At 52.2% G+C, this 20,277-nt stretch overlaps 1 protein-coding gene across 1 annotated transcript; it reads right to left on the reverse strand.

The window, feature by feature from the left end:
• Positions 1 to 5,419: 5,419 nt before the first annotated feature.
• LOC142007597 (olfactory receptor 52B2-like) lies at positions 5,420 to 6,382 on the reverse strand. Its single transcript, XM_074984285.1, has one exon. It carries the CDS (start codon positions 6,380 to 6,382, stop codon positions 5,420 to 5,422), a length of 963 nt encoding a protein of 320 aa, XP_074840386.1.
• Positions 6,383 to 20,277: the final 13,895 nt, after the last annotated feature.

The following is a 20,277-nucleotide window of genomic DNA, read 5'->3' on the forward strand; positions in this document are numbered from 1 at the left end:
AAACACACCTGGAGTTAATCACAATGAACATCCTTAGTGACCCACATGATTAGTTTTAGATTTAATTTAGTTTAGATTTAATTTAGATTAGATTACAATTAGTGACCCACATGATTCAGTGTTTAAGCCGACCTCTGTCAGAGACAAGGGTGGGATGCAGTGTCTGTGGGGAAGATGGGCTCCTATCCCCCCAGGAGAGATTCTCACAGGTTCCTCTGAAAGAGCTGGTGTACAGCCCAGCTCCTGCCCCCTGTGAGCACTAACGTTTATCTGTCATTGGAGCTGAACCCTTCCAACAACTGCCTGACACTTTGGGCAGCTGGGGGATGTCTCTTTCCTAGAACCTGCCTTGGACACACCCCAGCCCTGATTTGCAAAGGTGCTTCCCCAGCGGCTGCAGGAAGGGGAATCCAGGCTCTAAACGGCTCCAGATGGGTGTCCAGATGGGAGTGTCCTGGCCAGCAGTGCATTAACTGGGGCCTGCTCCCCCTCATCGCCCCTTCCTCCAAAGCTCTGCCTTGCCCTCCTCTGCCCGCAGAAGCCCCACTGCACCCAGCCTCCGCAAGCCCCTCCCTCGCATGGCCCCTGCCCCTGAGCTCTGCCCCCAAAGCCCTCCTCCTGCACCAGCCTTTCCCCACACAATGCATGCTGCCCCCGCCCCCATCGCTCACCTTCATGGCTCTCAACAGCAGGAGGGAACATCCCTGCCCTTGCTAAAAGTGATGGGGTGCTGGCAGAAGCTCCCACTGGCCTTTGTGACTCTCCCCGCAACTTTACTGTCTGGGCGTCGGGGACTACAGGTCTGGAGCAAAGGGTCTCAGGCCCTGAGGTGCCACCTGGCGCCACCTGCCAGCAACAGAAACCCACAGAGCGGCCCAATCCTGCAACGTGCTGGCGGGGTGCTGGGGGCCCAGAGCTCCTCTACAAGTCCAGTGAGCAATAGGTTTTCCATGGCACTGGGGTCCACTCTGCTCCCCTGGCCTGACGTCTGGTAGCCTGACCCTGCCAGTCTCGTAACACTGAACTCTCGCCTGCCTCAGGCCTGGCTGCGGTTCTGACTTCCCCGGATCTGCACTGGCCGGACCCCTCTCACCACTAGGTCTGACAGCCAGAGCCAGGGCGAGTGCTGGGCTGAGAGGCGTGGGACTGGATGGGGCTGGGTTGGCTTAGGCAAGATGAGAAGGGAATGGACCCATCCCCTGCCCTGTGTAATGTCACAGTACACGCCCCAATCGTGCAGCCTCGCCCCGGCCCCTCATCTCAGGGCACCAGGTCCCTCCTCCCCATCCTGGTTGGGCAGTGGGGTCCCTGCAAGGCACCTCCACACCACCTGGGCCAGCTGGGACTTTGCTGAGGGCATCTCTGTGAGCGGCAATGCAGGGCTGCCCCTCCCTGCTCCCCAACACGCACAGAGCTGAGGGTGCACAGCCCCATGTCGGGGTGAAAGGAACTCTCTGGCTGGTACTGTCTTATTGCCATCCAACCCCGGCTCCAGCTCTGTGTGTGTGTGTGTGTGTGTGTGTGTGTGTGTGCATGCTTCTGGTGTGCAGGTGTGTGTGAGGGTGTGTGCATGTGGGTGTGTGGGTGGGGGTGTGTAGGTGTGCGGGCGGGGGTGTGGCTTTGTGTGTGTGTTTGTGTGTGTGTGTGTGTGTGTGCATGCTTCTGGTGTGCAGGTGTGTGTGAGGGTGTGTGCATGTGGGTGTGTGGGTGGGGGTGTGTAGGTGTGCGGGTGGGGGTGTGGCTTTGTGTGTGTGTGTGTGTGTGTGCCGGTACGTGGGTAGGTTGTAATACAGCTGCACCTGTAAAAGATTCATGGGTTGGGTGGAGTGTTCTGTTGGGGAGGCGGGGGGCAGGCAGGGTGCCGGGGAGTGTTGGTGTGGGGGATTCAGGGCAGGATGTTGGGGTATCAGAGTCAGGGCTCAGGTGTGGGGGCTCAGGACAGGCTGTGGGGGTACTGGAGTCAGGGCTGAGGTGTGGGGGCTCAGGACAGGCTGTGGGGGTACTGGAGTCAGGGCTGAGGTGTGGGGGCTCAGGACAGGCTGTGGGGGTACTGGAGTCAGGGCTCAGGTGTGGGGGCTCAGGACAGGCTGTGGGGGTACCAGAGTCAGGGCTCATGTGTGGGGGCTCAGGACAGGCTGTGGGGGTACCAGAGTCAGGGCTTAGGTGTGGGGGCTCAGGACAGGCTGTGGGGGTACTGGAGTCAGGGCTGAGGTATAGGGGCTCAGGACAGGCTGTGGGGGTACTGGAGTCAGGGCTCAGGTGTGGAGGCTCAGGACAGGCTGTGGGGGTACTGGAGTCAGGGCTCAGGTGTGGGGGCTCAGGACAGGCTGTGGGGGTACTGGAGTCAGGGCTCAGGTGTGGGGGCTCAGGACAGGCTGTGGGGGTACTGAAGTCAGGGCTGAGGTATAGGGGCTCAGGACAGGCTGTGGGGGTACTGGAGTCAGGGCTCAGGTATGGGGGCTCAGGACAGGCTGTGGGGGTACTGGAATCAGGGCTGAGGTGTGGGGGCTCAGGACAGGCTGTGGGGGTACTGGAGACAGGACTGAGGTGTGGGGGCTCAGGACAGGCTGTGGGGGTACTGGAGTCAGGGCTCAGGTGTGGGGGCTCAGGACAGGCTGTGGGGGTACTGGAGTCAGGGCTCAGGTGTGGGGGCTCAGGACAGGCTGTGGGGGTACTGGAATCAGGGCTGAGGTATAGGGGCTCAGGACAGGCTGTGGGGGTACTGAAGTCAGGGCTGAGGTATAGGGGCTCAGGACAGGCTGTGGGGGTACTGGAGTCAGGGCTGAGGTATAGGGGCTCAGGACAGGCTGTGGGGGTACTGAAGTCAGGGCTGAGGTGTGGGGGCTCAGGACAGACTGTGGGGGTACTGCAGTCAGGGCTGAGGTGTGGGGGCTCAGGACAGGCTGTGGGGGTACTGGAGACAGGACTGAGGTGTGGGGGCTCAGGACAGGCTGTGGGGGTACTGGAGTCAGGGCTCAGGTGTGGGGGCTCAGGACAGGCTGTGGGGGTACTGGAGTCAGGGCTCAGGTGTGGGGGCTCAGGACAGGCTGTGGGGGTACTGGAATCAGGGCTGAGGTGTGGGGGCTCAGGACAGGCTGTGAGGGTATTGGAGTCAGGGCTGAGGTGTGGGGGCTCAGGACAGGCTATGGGGGTACTGGAGTCCGGGCTGAGGTGTGGTGATTTAAGGCAGTATGTGGTGGTACAGCAGTCAGGGTAGGATGCTGGGTCAGAGGAGCTAGGGGTGAGGTGTGGCGGCTCAGTGCTGGGTGTGGGGGTACAGGAGCCAGGGCTGAGGTTTGGGGACTCAGGGAAGGTTATTGGGTTACAGGAGTCAGGACTGAGGTTTGGGGACTCAGGGAAGGTTATTGGGTACAGGAGTGAGGGCTGAGGTTTGGGGACTCAGGGAAGGTTATTGGGTACAGGAGTCAGGGCTGAGGTTTGGGGGCTCAGGGAAGGTTATTGGGTACAGGAGTGAGGGCTGAGGTTTGGGGGCTCAGGGAAGGTTATTGGGTACAGGAGTCAGGGCTGAGGTTTGGGGGCTCAGGGAAGGTTATTGGGTACAGGAGTGAGGGCTGAGGTTTGGGGGCTCAGGGAAGGTTATTGGGTACAGGAGTCAGGGCTGAGGTTTGGGGGCTCAGGGAAGGTTATTGGGTACAGGAGTGAGGGCTGAGGTTTGGGGACTCAGGGAAGGTTATTGGGTACAGGAGTGAGGGCTGAGGTTTGGGGGCTCAGGGAAGGTTATTGGGGTACAGGAGTCAGGGCTGAGGTGTGAGTGCTTACGGCACAGTGGTGGGGTACAAGAGTCAGGGCTGCCTTGTCTGGGCTGAGGGAAGGCTGTTGTGATAAAGCAGTCGTGGCTGAGGTGTGGGCACCCAGGACAGGGTGTTGGGGTGCAGAAGTCAGGGTTGGGGTGCAGGTGTCTCGGGAGGGGGTGGGGATGTGGAGGGATGCGGGAGTCAGGGTGGGGAGCAGGGGGTTGGTGTTGTGTAGATACACGTGAAGGGGATGTGAAGGGATGGTGGTGGGGCTGCAGCCCCTGAGGTTTGCACCAGGACGGCGTTTGCTGTCCCCTCTGGAGGGGGACTCTCTAAATCAGTTGTGTCCAACGGAGCTTAAGAGATTGTCACACTTCTGGTTGTTGTCTTTCTTGATTCACCAAAGCCCCTCAGCCAGATTCCCCCCATAGCCCCCAAATAAATGTCCCCGCCCCAGGCACCCCAGCCCCAGGCACCTCCACCCCCATTCTAGATTAATGCTGGTAACTCTCCAGAGTCACTGGGCCAGAGGAGTTTCTGGGCCCAGGGTTCGGGGAGCCACCGGAACTGGGTTAGAGCTGCTGGGGCTCCAGCTGCAGTGGCTGGGGCCACCGCACCTGGGGCTGCCGCCAGGGCCAGAGCCGCTGCCGGGACCAGAGCCACCAGGGCTGCTCAGTCCAGAGGAGCCGCTTTTAAAGGCTCCAAGACCTGCATATGGCCCAGAGCTGGAACCGTGACACCCCAGCGTACTGTCCGCCACGTGCGGTGAGCAGTGACCGTATTGGACACCACAGCTCCAAACGACACCTGGGGACGTTTGGGCAGAGCCGGTCCCAGATGGGGACGCACCTGCCCGGTCAGCCCCTTTCACCACCTGGCTGTGGCATCGCCTCCTCCTGAAACCGGGCACCCCAGCTGGCCAGCTTCCTTCTCCCCAAGCAGCAGCCCAATGTGTGCCGGCTTCCTTTGTCCTCTGCGCACCAGGCTCTCTTAGGTGGTGATGTTGCCAGCCTTGCGTTAAGGATCAGAGAGGTTTCCATGTTAGTCTGTATCTTCAAAAACAACCGGAAGTCCTGTGGCACCTTATAGACGAACACACCTTGTGAAGCACAGCTTTCGAGGGCAACGACCCGCTTCATCAGATACACTCATCATCTCCCTCTTCCCCCAACACAACTCTCCACCCCACTCGTGAATCTTTTGCAAATACTGCAGTATTACAAACCACCCACACACCCACGCCCACACGCATACACCCCCCCACGCACCCATGCACACACACCCCCACACGTGCACACACACACATGCATCATGAATCTGGTGAAGCAGGTCTTTGCCCACGAAAGATTGTGCTCCAAAATCTCTCTTAGTCTGGAAGGTGTCGCAGGACTTCTTGTTCTCATCCTTGTGTTGTTTCCCTTCAGCTATAAACAAAGCTCACTCGGCTTGGCTGCCTTTTCTTGGAAGATTTCAGTGTTTCTCAGCTGTGTCAGGCCCAGGATATAAACAAGACAGGGTGGGGAGGAAACGTATTTTATTGCACCAACTTCCCTTGACGAGGGGCACAAGCTTTCAGTGTGCAAATCCATAGCCACCATACCGCTGTGCTACAAATGAAAACCTCCTTTCATTTCCAAGTACCAAGGCACGTTCTGCTGCCTCCTTTAGCTCTGCAGGAAGATTCTGCAACAGCATCGAAAAAACAAGTTGATCATGCGTTTTAGGATCTCTTTTGTGGTCACCCCATAAATGATGGGGTTTAGCATGGGGGGAACGAACAGATGGCTGTTGGCCAGTAGGTTCAAAACATAACCGGGGATGATCTGCCCGTATTGTTTTGTGAAATAAGATAAAAACGTTGAGGAGTAAAACATCAGCATGATGCAGACGTGAGATCCGCAGGTGCGCAGAGCCTTGAACCGGGCGCCCTTAAATGGGAGTCGGAAGATTGCCCAAAGGATCACCACATAAGACACAGTAATGAGTAGAGCATCCAAGCCGAACGCAAAAATAGCAACTGCTACACCGTACCAGAGGTTCACTGTGATGTCGCTGCAGGCCAACCGGGCAACAGCCCATTCCTGACAGTAGGTGTGAGGCAGGACACTGGTTCTGCAGAACTTCAGCCGTGTCAGGAGAAAGATGTAAGGAAAAAAGACACAGGAACTTCTTGTGACAATCACCAGCCCTATCTTCCCAATCACAGGCTTGGTTAGCACAGTGGAGTATCTCAGGGGGTCGCAGATGGCAACGTACCGATCAAACGCCATGGCCAGCAGGATGCCTGACTCGGAGGTAAGACTGACATGGAAGAAGAACATCTGGGTGAGGCAGGCAGCAAAAGAAATTTCCCCCATTCTGAACCAGAACATGGCCAGCATCTTGGGCACTGTCGTGGTTGACAGCAACAGATCAGCAGCTGCCAGCATGGAGAGGAAAAGGTACATGGGCTCATGGAGGCTTCGTTCTGTTAGTATGACGAATAAGAGGAGGGAGTTTCCAAAAAGTGCCACAATGTACATGAGACAGAAGGGGATGGAGAGTGAAAACTGAAAAGCCTCCGTACCAGGGAAGCCGGTCAGGATGAAGATTTCAGGGACAAAAAACGTCTGATTGTCGTCTGCCATCATGTACCATCCCTTGCAACTTGTATTCAGTCTCCAGGATCTAACAGAAAAAGAGCAGATCAGTGAGAACTAGGGTGTCAGCCAGGACAGACATGTATTTGGTAAGAGAACCAGAGAAACCAGCAAAAACTTCCTTGTGTGACAGCTGCCTGCTGGGTGGGACTATGAACCCAGACACACTCTCCTGCTACAGAACATCCCCATTCCCACAGCACTGTCCTGCTGTTGGTGTCTTTAGCACAATCTCCAGGACCTCCTCGCACCCAACACACACAACCGCCACCAGCCGGTAAGGCAGATACTCAGGCATGCTGCACTGGTGCAATACCCTGGACAGCCCCTGACCTGTTGCAGGCTGCCGGCTGCATTCTCTCTGCCCTCGGGGAGCTCCTTCCTTCACTGGTGTTTAGTTGTTACCAGAAGGTGGAGGTTTAAAGGAGCGCAAAGACAGTGAAGTGCATCTCTTCTCCTCCCACACACTAACTCTCCTCCCAAAGCTCCGTCAGCCACTCCAGATCGCTAGCTCAGCGCTCAAGCGGCAGCTCTGAACCTCGGTGAAATCCGCCACAGAACTGGCTTTTCCTCCCCTTACGCCACTGCGGGGTCTGACCAGGTGGTAAGGGTGTGAGAGCAGAACCTCTCCACCTTTTCCGGAGGCACAGTCCAGCACACAGGAAATGCCATCACAAAACAGCACCAATGACTACGTGGGAATACTTGGGCTGATGTGTATATTTGTAGTCCTCTACTTCTTTCTATGTAACTGTGATGGGGTTCAGGGGTCCCCAAGCTCTGCACCCGGTCTGCAGGCAGGAGTGACTCTCACTCAACAGGAGAACAGCAGGTTTATTAGCCACCAGGACACAGCGTCCTACAGAGGGTCAGTACAGCAGGCAGAGACAGCCAGTCTAATCCATGTTGGGAGACGAGGCCCCGAGGGGTCCCTGGAGTCGGGGCATCGCCCCCTCCTTTGTCTCTCTCTCTCTCTCTCTCTCTCTCTCCCAGCCCCAACTGCTTTCCAACTCCCAGTTCCAATTCAAACTCCCCAGGCTCCACCTCCTCCTTTGTCTGCAGTCCAGAGGTGTCACCTGGTTGCCTCGCTCACCCTCAGCAGGAACCCCACACTCTCTGTGAGCTACTCACACACACACACACACATCCCCCCACTACATCACATCTCTCCCCCCTTCCAGACTGAACTGAGTGGGGTCACTCAGCTGGTGACCTGGGGAAATTTGGGGCCCTCCCTGTGTGATAGGGTATTGGCTGTACCCTCAGTGCTCCCCTTGATGTGTACCACCTCCATGTCATAATTCTGCCAGGGGAGGCTCCACATCAGGAGCTTGGTATTGGCCCCTTTCATGTCATGCAGCCGGGCAAGTCTCTTTGGTTCCCTCAGGTTGGTTGGTCTCCCTGCTTTGGCCTCTGGTCCATCAGCCACGTTCTCAAGTTGGGCAAGCAGAGCCCATACAGCTGCTCCCACACCAGCAGATCAAACAGTTCTTCTCTGGTCTGGGCCCCTTCCCTGTCTGCCCACCAGTCCATACAGCTGCTCCAGCAAATGTCTGGAATTCAGATTCAGTCCAGTAAAGGAAGGTACAGATGCTTTCCACCCTGGGCATTTAGCCATACCACTAACATGGTCGTGTGCCTCAGTTTCCCTTTCCATATCACACAATAGGTTTGGAATGTTCCTTTTCATGTGAGCGGTTGCAGGATTAGTTACAAGGAACAACAGTGACATCTTAGAATGACAAACTCCTTCAACATACAGTTCATGCTTCTACATCCATGTCAGCACATTACATGGTTCTTTCCATACGTTCAGTTTGTGGTACAATTCTACAGCTTTTGGTAGCAGCACCCATTGGTTACAGAAGTCAGTGTGAGTAACACGAACAAACCCATTGCAATTACACATTTACGCTGTTCTTTGGTTTACCACAACCTTTGTGTAACATCCTTGAGAATTTGGCATTTTGAGGCGAAATGGCTGAGGACTGTCTTTGTACCATCAAGTTCTAATCTTCTCTCTTGCCCCCTGGGGTGGAAATCTGATCTCTCTGGGTGTGCCCTCCCTTCTAGCAAGAGCTAGGCCATTCTTGATCCTCAGGATGACTTCCCCCTCCCAGCCAGTCTGGAAACATGCATACCAAACTCTTTTCTGAAAGTTGTTTTGTGAGTCCCAGATGCAGAATCCACATGAAGTAACACCTGTTTATCCCTTACTGGCCCACCAGGCCCACAGCTCCTTGTCCTTCCATCTCCAACTTCTGCCTCCCATGGAATCAGAAGTTGACTCCATCACAAGAATACAATGCTCCCAGCATCTGGAGATGGGGAATTGCTGGCCCTCTCCTGCATGTGACTGCACTCAGGACCACACTCCCAGTACGCTGGTCACACCCAGTCACTTGGTTATCACAGGGCTGCTCACATTCCCTTATAGGTTTCACTTTACTTGGACCAACTTCCAGTTCCTAAGAAACCTTTACCCTGCCTGCTTTGGACCCTTGCAGAGCACAGCCAGTGGGAACTGAAACAAACTTCTCCACAGGCAAAAGACTGCTCTGGCTGTTACAGACAAGCAGCTTTCCTGTTCACTCTCCTTCACCTCACTCCCATTTTCCACAGCCCCCACAGACTGCTCAGGTAAAGTTTCGGGGAAATTGTCTTCCTCAAGAGCTCCCCCAAACAACAACTCACCCTTGTCTAGCTCCACAGGGGCACTGCTCCCTCGGGCCACAACCAACTCCTGGGTTTCACTTACACCAACAATAACTTCTGGACCATCAGGCAGATTCCCACATAATCCCTTTCCAGGTAGACATCTAGTACCACTAGACAAAAGGTTAGGATCACTTCCCTCACTTCTGCTACCAGCTTCTTTATCTTCCTCAGGCAGCATAACTCCATTGCCAGTCTGCTCTTCCTGTGTCCTGGCTGGAGGATGACTCTGGGCAGACAGAGACCTCTCGTCCCCTCCCAGGAACACTTCAGCATCAGACAAAGAACAAGCAGCCGAATTGTCTGGTCTCTGGGATTCCCTGATGATAGTAACTGGATCAGACTGAGTTAAAGCATCGTCCTCCCTAGGAGCTACAGAACTAGGCCCACTTCCCATCTGGGCTTCAGCTGCACTCAGATCCAACTCTGGGATCTTGGCCCCATCTTGAGCCCCCACAGGTTCAGACAAAGGATTCACTTCCCTAGAAGCAGAAACACCCTTTCTTGCACCAAGGACCAGCGTCCTTATCAGGGATGCCACTGCCCATCCCAGAGCCATTCCCTCTGTTCCAGCCCCCATGCCTGCATTCAGAGTCACACCTGGAATGCCCTTTCCTGGTGGTTCCCTCTCCAGCCACCCCAGGCTGGGGGAGTCTTCCTCAGAAAAGGGACTAGTTTACTTATTGGCACCTTTTCCAAATGCCGGCTCTGCTCTCTCCTCAGGCTGCCGCTGCTGTTCAACACAGACAGTCGGAGACACTCTCTCCTTTGTTCCAGTCACCCTGGCTGGTCTCAGACACATGCCCAGAAGGTGAGGTAGCTTCTGTCACAGACAATGTGCCATTCCCACTGGACAAGCTGCTTTCCTGCACACACACCCAGTCGCCTTCCTCAGCCCAGGCCTGGAAAACTCTTCACAGGCCTGTCCTGGCCACAATGGGTTGGAATTGCTCCTTTCCTCCTTAAACTGCAGTAGGCCACTCGGTTCAGAGCTCCATGCAGTCCAGGGTTCCCTGCCCTGTTCTGGGCTCACCCCTGTGGGAGTTTCCTTAACCCTCAGCTCTGCCATTGCATATTCATGCTGCCTTGTCCAGCTCCTTTATTCTCAATTCAGTTTCCAGGCGTTGCCACTTCACAGAAGAGTTGCTGAGCGTGGTTGCAGGCTCACAGGCCCAAGCCTGCTGCATGCCATGATTCCTGGAAGAATTCCTTCAGTGTGTCAGCCTCCTTGCAGGTCACTCATTCCCAGGGGTTAGGCCCTCGGCCCCTCCACCTTCTGGGACCACCTCCAATGGACTCCCAGGAGTAACCCCTCCTTGGGTGTGACACCCCCTCTCGAGGACCATGACCACACTCTCTTGGGTCCAGCCACGGGCCCTGCCACCGCAGGGAACTGCACCTCACTGCCCGTCAGCACACCTGGTCTCACTGCCCCCCCTTGTATCTCCTGTGCCCTAGTCACTTACTGCTGGATGCTCCATCCCCGGGGTGCAGTACTTCCCACCACTGCCACCAGTGTGATGGGGTTCAGGGGTCCCCAGGCTCTGCACCCATCCGCAGGCAGGAGTGACTCACTCAGCAGGAGAACAGCGCGTTTATTAGCCGACAGGACATGGCGTCATGCAGAGGGTCAGTACAGCCGGCAGAGACAGCCAGTCCAACCCATGCTGGGGACAGGAGGCTGTGAGGGGCCCCCGGAGCCAGGGCCTTGCCCCCTCCTTTCTCTCTCTCTCTCTCTCTCTCTCTCTCTCTCTCTCTCTCCCCCGGCCCAGACTCACTGCTTTCCAACTCCCAGTTCCCATTCAAACCCCTCAGGCTCCACCTCTTTTGCCTGCAGCCCAGAGGTGTCACCTGGTCACCCCTGTTATGTTCACCAGGTGCTCCACACCCTCTGTGAGCCCCACACACACACATCCCCCACTCCATCACAGTAACATAAAGGAAATGATATATTAATTATACCAAACATTCCCCAGGTTTTACATCTGTATGAAACTTTCCTGGCTCCAGGAGGAAAATCTGCCTTTTTGTTGCTGGTCACTGAGATGTTTAATGAACTGAACAGTCCTCCCAGCTGCTGCGTTCCTGACTGGTTAACATTCTTCATTTCCTGGATTGATTGAAAGAGAAAATTGTACCGAGATTTGTCTGGGCTTGTTTATGGCTTTGTTCTGATTTCAATTCTATGTAAAGGAGTGGGAAGAGGGCCTGGCCTATAAGTCCCGGTGTCAGAGGCCTGGCAGGAGGCCTGCGGTCTAGCTAATGCAGCCGTCCCAGCGTGGCTCATACACCAAGAGACCAGCTCTGCTCCGGGCAGGAGAAGGGCAACTGTCGCAGACACACAAGTTGCTGAGATGTGCTCGGCACAGAGCACTCACACATACACCTTCCTGCAGGGCAGTGCCAGAGCATCCCCATAGCAGCACCTGCCCAGGGGGCCAGGGACACGCTGAAACCTCCTACCGTCATGGTGAGGGTGAGAGTGAGCTGGATGGAGATGCTTTGACCAGGCAACGGGTGGCACTGAGCTCTGTTAGAGTGGCAGTATGTAGGTAGGACTCTGCTTCATTGACAATGACCCTGGCTGAGCACCTTCACAACCTAACAGTTATAGTGGTCAGTAGGTGGTTGCTCGAGGTATCAGTGCCAGCCGGCTGCACAGAGTTTGGGAAGCACATGGAGAGATCCTTCGCAGCCAAATGTCTATCAACATTCACCACACACATGACAGAGCTGTGCTGGGATAGCGACGTGGCTCAGGGGTATGTAAAGTCCACTTTCCACAGCAGCCTGATTACACAGCCACAGCCTCTGAGACAGGAGGATTAAGTGCACTGTCCGGAAAGCTCTCTGATCTGTTCCTTCACTCACCACAGCAGTGCAGAGTGCCAAGGTAGCGCACGAAGCCCAGCTGTGCCCGTTGTCTGGAACACAGAATTACAGCTGCAGCAGGAGGGGCTGCAAGCTCACACGAGCCCTGGTTTTCGGTTGCTCCAAGGCTCCACAGTTCTCCCAGTCACAGCTCTGCTCCTGGGCACCAGCCAATTTCTGCGACCGCGCTGGACCCAGCCCTGAGCCCCTTGTGGATCTGAGGGAAGTTTCCCTGAGTGCAGCCTGGGGATTTGGGGTGAGGATGTGACAGGACTGGGGGAGATTTCAATGGAGGTTTCCTCTGAATTGTCCCTTTAACCAACAACGGCCCAGCCCAGAGCCACTGAGTTCAACAGCCAGAGCCCCAGTGACGTGCGCGGGTGAGGGTCAGCGTAACCCGGCGCCCTCGTCCTGACACGGCCCCTCAGCGCAGGGCCGGGGGCATTGGCTCAGTGCCAGGGGCTGCCGTCCTGCCCCTGCAGTCAGAGTGAGGCAGCCCCAGTCTAGCTCACCCCCTTCCAACACTGCCTCGGTGTCAGGTGTGTGCAGCCGCCCCGGACAGATTCATTCCCTGTCAAGGACTCACCAGGCTCCTGCCCCAGCCGGGGATGAGCAGTCGCTGCCTGGGACTCGGTCGGGAGCTGCAGGCAGTGGGGAATCCGCACTGAGCGGGGCTGAGGTGCACGGATGTTTATACAGCTGCCCTGGGAATCCCAAGGGGGCTCAGCACCACCAGAGAGCCCCAGGAACCTGGCCTGTGGGACTGGCTCAGGTGGGGAAGAGCAGCCGAGAATTAACCCTTTCCTCTCCCTTGTCATACCTGATCCTTTCTCCATTTGTATGTTATTCAGTCAGGCCTTTGTGAAACCAATTCCTGACAAAGTTTTTTCCTGTTCTTTGTGAACAACTCTCCACTGAGATCTCAAAAATATTTACAACACTCAGACGCCTCGCAGAATACTTCTCTATAAAGTGCCTCAGTTAAGGTGTGTGCAGAGAGCTCACAATTTGTTAAGATCCATAATAACTGCAAAATAGATGGCCAGACTGTAGTTAACATGATGGTTTGCTGGGTCCGCATATCCAAGCTCGATTGTCCAGCCTTGCTGCATTCCCAAGTAATGAACAGAAAATCCCCAGGGACACCTGCAACCAGTCAACAATTGTTGCTGGTAACTGCAGGAATTAGGTCGCACACAGCATGGCCCTGCCTGCCCCCCCAGAGAAAAGACTCTGTCAGAGGAACAAGGGGAGTGGAGAGTGAACTATCCACCCTTCTCAGATCAGTCCACTCTGCAAAGATGGTTATTGTCAGAGGTCTGGGGAAAGGGTTGGAATTTGATGTGGTCATTTGCTGTTATAGCAGGGGTAAGGGAGAGACAAGAAAAAACTGTGTCAGGTGGGGGGAGTAAAATTAGTTTTTTAGATGCCTGTACACTCTTTTGAGGAGTGTAGTGAAGAAGCAGGAAGAACTGATGTGTAGTAAATAACCATGACTCTGAGAGAGTTGACACCTCAGGGACTTGGCAGAAATATGTGCATGACTGGGATATTGGTATAGAAGGGAATAGCTAGGTCAGGAAGGACAAACAAGGAAAATTTCCCTTTCATATTAAAAATATATATGCACTTCAGCTGAGATTGAGATAGAAATGGAGAGAGAAATCTCTGAGCTGCAATTTATTTGCAAATTTGACTCCATTAACCAAGGATTAAACAGAGATGGGGAGTGGCTCACAGCTTACAAAGGCAGCTTCTCTGGCCTGGGTGTTAACATCCCCACATTAGACTGAGAATGGGCCATATAGCACCCCCCCACCCTCCATCTGACCTGTTTTTCCCTCTCTTTAAACATATATACTGCTGATACAGGGCCTTTTCTACCCTGAATGAATAGACCTTGTCAGCTCTGGCCCTCCCTTTTACTGGGACCCCACTCTTTAAATACCCCTCTGAAACCACCCTCCCACTCATGCATCTGATGAAGTGGGTCTTTGCCCACTAATCACAGAATCACAGAATCACAAGGCTGGAAGGGACCTCAGGATATGATACCAGTCCAGGGCTACGTCTACACGTGCACCCAACTTCGAAATAGCTTATTTCGATGTTGCGACATCGAAATAGGCTATTTCGATGAATAACGTCTACACGTCCTCCAGGGCTGGCAACGTCGATGTTCAACTTCGACGTTGCTCAGCCCAACATCGAAATAGGCGCAGCGAGGGAACGTCTACACGCCAAAGTAGCACACATCGAAATAAGGGAGCCAGGCACAGCTGCAGACAGGGTCACGGGGCGGACTCAACAGCAAGTCGCTCCCTTAAAGGGCCCCTCCCAGACACACTTTCATTAAAGAGTGCAAGATACACAGAGCCAACAACTAGTTGCAGACCCTGTATATGCAGCACGGACCCCCAGATGCAGCAGCAGCAGCCAGAAGCCCTGGGCTAAGGGCTGCTGCCCACGGTGACCACAGAGCCCCGCAAGGGCTGGAGAGAGAGTATCTCTCAACCCCCCAGCTGATGGCCGCCATGGAGGACCCCGCTATTTCGATGTTGCGGGACGCGGATCGTCTACACGTCCCTACTTCGATGTTGAACGTCGAAGTAGGGCGCTATTCCCATCCCCTCATGGGGTTAGCGACTTCGACGTCTCGCCGCCTAATGTCGATTTCAACTTCGAAATAGCGCCCAACACGTGTAGACGTGACGGGCGCTATTTCGAAGTTACTGCCGCTACTTCGAAGTAGCGTGCACGTGTAGACGCAGCTCAGGAGAGATTGCGAATGCTTTGGAGGGTAGCACTGTATTTGAAAATACCAAGGACAAACTGGAGAAATGGTCTGAAATAAATAGGATGAAATTCAATAAGCCCAAATGCACAGGACTGCACTCGGGAAGGAACAATCAGTTACACAGAAGTAAAATGCCTGCCTGAGAAGGAGGGATCTGGAGGTCAAGCTATATATCAGTGAACACTACAATATTTTACAAGGAAAAATAACATAAATCTGGGGGGTATCTTCAGGACTGTTGTAATTAATTTTTCTGCTGTACTCCACACAGCTTCGGCCTCCGCTGGGGTATTGCGTCGAGCTCTGGGAAAAAGTCCTGTGAAAAAAAGCAAAAATGATTAAATGTCTAGGAAAAGAGTCCTCTGAGTGAAGACTGAAAACTCCCTGGATTAGTTTGTTTATATTGGAAGAGAGAAGACTGAGAGGGGACATGATAACAACTTTCAAGCACATAATGAATTACCAAAAAGAAATGCAGAAAAATTCCTTTTCTTAAACTCTGGTGATAGAACAATCAGCAGGGGAAGTTACCTTGAACAACAGGACACACTCCTAACTGTGAGGAGGGTGAACAACTAGAATAAGCCAACAGAAAGGTGGTGGAATCTCTGTGACTGGGGATTGTTCAGGGCAGGTTAGACAAACAGTTGTCAGGAGTGGTGTAGGTAGTTCCTAGTCCTAATGAGAATGCAGGGGACTGGATTAGACGGCTTCTCAAGATGCCTTCAAGACCTGTGATTCTTTCATTGTACAAAAGCAACGAGGAGTCCTGTGGCACCTTATAGACTAACAGAAATGTATGAGCATAAGCGTTCGCGGGCAAAGAATCTAACAAAGGACATCTGATGAAGTGGGTCTTTGCCCACGAAAGCTCATGCTCACACATTTCTGTTAGTCTATAAGGTGCCACAGGATCCCTCTTTGCTTTTGCAGCTCCAGACTAACACATCTACCCCTCTGGTACTTTCATTGTACAGATTGGGAAGCTGAGGCATGGGGAGATAACAACTTTCCCAGTGTTCTCCAGCAGGGCAGTAGCAGAGTTTGGGAACAGGACTCAGCTCTCTTAAATCCTATGTTTAATTCACAGCTTGTGTTCCTTTCACCCAGTCTGTATCTCCCTGCTGTGGGGACCCTTTGCTCTGGGTTTATAGGTCTGGTCTGTGAGAAAGGGAGGATCAATTTTCTTTTGTCCTTCACTGGAATACAGCAGGAGCATCAGGCAGTGAATCTAAAGCTGCTGTGTAAGGAGGTGTATAACTAAACTTCTGCCTGCCCCTCCCTCCCAGAGACAAAGGGACCCAAGCAGTCTAGAGTGGTGACAAAGGAAGCAGCCAACGGGGGCAAAGAAGGTCTATAAAAGGAGCTGAGGAACACAGCAGCAGCAAATTCCTCTGGAGAGCTCAATAGGTGCAGACTGGGTGACTGGCTGGCTGAGAGCAGCAGCCTCTTGGACAGCTCTATGTGGGGAGTTCATTGGCGACTGTTGAACTACACTGGGACTCCGAGATAAAGCTCAGAAGGGAAAAGAGACGCGCCCCGTCCGTGGGTCAGTAACTGTTTAATAAACCAGAAACAAAAAGTAGGAACAAATGATCAGTTTCACAATGGAGTGAAGTAAGGGGTGGGTCTACTCCAAGTGACTGGACTGGGACAAAACTTTGTGCCTGGGCCGGAGTCTGGCAGAGAGATGTAGGAATGGTGTCCCTGGCCTCTGTTTGTCAAAGGCTGCAGATGGAGGGCAGGAGACAAGTCACTTGATCATTTTCTTTGGTCCATGGGATACTGGGCTAGGTGAACCTTTGGCCTGACCCAGTAATGGCCATTCTTAGGTTCTTAGCACTGTTAAAATTATCCCATCCCATATAGAACCATGTATGGAGTTGGAAGAGTCCTCAGGTGGTCATCTAACCTCACCTAAATCATCCCTGCCAAGGTTATGTCAAACCAGGCCTTATAAACCTCTTAGGATGGAGATGCCACCCACCTCCCCGGTTGATTGGTAATAAGAGGAAGACTAAGGAGAGGGTAGGGCCGTTGGTCAGTGAGGACGGAGGAACAGTAACAGGGAATTTGGAAATGGCAGAGATGTTTAATGATTTCTTTGTTTCGGTCTTCACTGAGAAATCTGAAGGAATGCCTGACATAAAGAATGCGAGTGGAAAAGGGGTAGGTTTAGAAGTTGAAAAAAGAAAAGAACAAATTAAAATTTACTTAGAAAAATTAGATGTCTGCAAATCACCAGGGCCTGATGAAATGCATCCTAGAATCCTCAAGGAGCTGATAGAAGAGGTATCTGAGCCTTTAGCTCTCATTTTTGGAAAATCGTGTGAGACAGGAGAGATTCCAGAAGACTGGAAAAGTGCAAACATAGTGCCCATCTATAGAAAGGGGAATAAGAATAACCCAGGAAACTACAGGCCAGTCAGCTTAACTTCTGTGCCAGGAAAGATAATGGAGCAGGTCATTAAAGAAATCATCTGCAAGCAATTGGAAGGTGGTAAGGTGCTAGGGAAAAGCCAGAATGGTTTTGTTAAAAACAGATCATGTCAAACCAATCTAATTGCTTTCTTTGATACAATAACAAGTCTTGTGGATAAGGGAGAAGTGGTGGATGTGGTATACCTAAACTTCAGGAAAGCATTTGACACAGTCTCACATAATATACTTATCAATAAACTATGCAAATACAACTTAGATGGGGCTACTATAAGGTGGGTGAACAACTGGCTGGATAACCGTACCCAGAGAGTAGTTATTAATGGTTTTCAATTCTGCTGGAAAAGTATAACTAGTGGGGTTCCGCAGGGGTCCGTTTTAGGACTGGTTCTGTTCAATAGCTTCATTAATGATTTAGATATTGACATAGAAAGTACACTTATTAAGTTTGCAGATGATACCAAGCTGGGAGGGGTTGCAACCTCCTTGGAGGATAGGGTCATAATTCAAAAGGATCTGGATAAACTGGAGAAATGGCCTGAGGTAAACAGGATGAAGTTTAATCAGGACAAATGCAAAGTGCTCCACTTAGGAAGGAACAATCAGTGTCACACATACAGAATGGGAAAGGACTGCCTAGGAATGAGTACAGCAGAAAGGGATCTAGGGGTTATAGTGGACCACAAGCTAAATATGAGTGAACAGTGTGATGCTGTTGTGAAAAAGGCAAACATGATTCCAGGATGCATTAACAGGTGTGTTGTGAACAAGACATGAGAAGTCATTCTCTCACTCTACTCTGCGCTGGTTAGGCCTCAGCTGGAGTATTGTGTCCAGTTCCGGGCACCGCAGTTCAGGGAGGATGTGGAGAAACTGGAGAGGGTCCAGAAGAGAGCGACGAGAATGATCAAAGGTATTGAGAACATGACCTATGAAGAAAGGCTGAAAGAATTGGGCTTGTTTAGTTTGGAAAAGAGAAGACTGAGCGGGGACATGATAGCAGTTTTCAGGTATCTAAAAGGGTATCATAAGGCAGAGGGAGGGAACTTGTTCTTCCTTGCCTCTAAGGATAGAACAAGAGGCAATAGACTTGAATTGCAGCAGGGGAGGTTCAGGTTGGACATTAGGAAAAAGTTCCTAACTGTCAGGGTGATCAAACACTGGAACGAATTGCCAAGAGAGGTGGTGGAATCTCCATCACTGGAGCTATTTAAGAAGAGGTTAGATAGATGGCTTTCAGGGATGGTGTAGAAAGTGCTTGGTCCTGCCATGAGGGCAGGGGGCTGGACTCGATGGCCTCTTGAGGTCCCTTCCAGTCCTACTCTTCTATGATTCTATGATTCTATAACCAGTCCAGTGCTTCACCCCCATTCTAGTGAAGTAGTTTAATATCCATCCCAGATCTCCCTCACTCACTTGAGAATATTGCTCCTTGCTGTAATCTAGGAAGTTTTTTGGGGCACTGCTAACAGGGCCACACCAGGGCAAACTGCATAAAACCAAGCTACTTACAACCCAATACTGGGGTCCTCCATGATAGCACACCAAACCAGTCACACACAAAACTTCTGTTGCCGTGCTGGCCAGCAAGAAGTCACATAAGCAATTCCCTCAGACACTCCAGATTCTCTTCTGCCACAACCAGTACAGATGAGCAGTTAAGAAAACAAGCTCTTGAAAGCCGAACAAGTTATTCCAGTCCCAGAGGACCAGCCACATTCCCAGGAAAAAAATGTACCCCAGGCATTACCCAAATGAGCACACTGTACCAATCCTTTAGAATTTATTAAAGGAAAGAAAAAATAGGTGGACAGTAAAATTTTAAAGCAATCAAACTACTTACCCTAGTCACAAAGTTCTAGATGAAGGGTTGTAGCAGAGGGAAAATGTACTGATATCTTAAAAGTCTCTGGAATACATCTTTTTTGTAATGGCTCACCAGTTCTTTTGGGCCCAAGTTCACATCAAAGATGCTTCTGATGTGATGAGCATTAGTAAAGACCAAGGCGCAGAAATCCCAGGGCCCTCTTTATACCCCTGCCCACATGGAGTGACTTACTTTGTTCCTGTTGTGTGAAAGCTTGTCAAAAATGAGGCTTCTCACCTGAACGAGTCACCTGCCCATGCACTTTTCTGGCAACATGTTGAGATACACATTCTAAGCGAAGTTTCTCAGATGTTGTCTGGAAACTATTAATGCACTTTGTCAGTCAAGTATTGACTCACTTGACTGGTAACTCTCTCACAAGAGGTTGCCAAGCCATCTGTTGAGATCTCCCCAAAGCAAGCATTTAATTTAGATGTCAAGAGCCAAAATTCATAACTTCAAATACCTCCCCCAAAAAAGGCCCACACATGAGCAGCGTAAACAAAATCAGCGAATCATAAGTTTTTTATCGACATCTCACTTGGCCTACTTTAAACAGGTTCTCTCACCAGACTCTACATGGGAAGGTTACCAGTCAGGCCCCCTCAGCTTCTCAGGCATGTTCCCACTTGGGAGTATGAACCCAAAATTATACCCTATAGCACAGAGCAGGGAACATGTATTCCAATGAAATCCACCTGTAAGGAAGTGTATGCAACAGGTTGCTTTCCCCTATTATGAGTGCCCCATACAGGCTTGGAAAAAGCAAAAATAACCTTATTAACAATGACCATAGATTATAATTAATTATTAGAACAGCAAACAGATAAAAGCAGATTCATTAGCACACAAAACACACAAACTATGCTTAATGTTCGACACGGATCAGCTCTGAAAAACAAACACTCATCCTAACTGATGATACAAACACACTCCAGAGGCTTCTGGGGAGCCTGCACAGGCTTTCAGCTGGGAAACATCAGGAGCTCCAGAGCCCTGAGCAGAGCAGTTTGCTCTGGGTCCAGCACTTCCTGCAGAACAGTTGTTCTTGAAGTGTTTCCAGGAGTCTGCTTGAACAGGGAGTCAGTGAAGAAACCAGGTGATGTCACTATCATGCTCTACAGAGCTTTGCCAAATGGCAGGAACCCTTTGATTCAGAGCTTGGTTCCCACTCCAATCACTGGGACCACACTG

The sequence above is a fragment of the Carettochelys insculpta genome, chromosome 1, assembly GCF_033958435.1.
Source record: "Carettochelys insculpta isolate YL-2023 chromosome 1, ASM3395843v1, whole genome shotgun sequence".
Taxonomy (NCBI): domain Eukaryota; kingdom Metazoa; phylum Chordata; order Testudines; family Carettochelyidae; genus Carettochelys; species Carettochelys insculpta.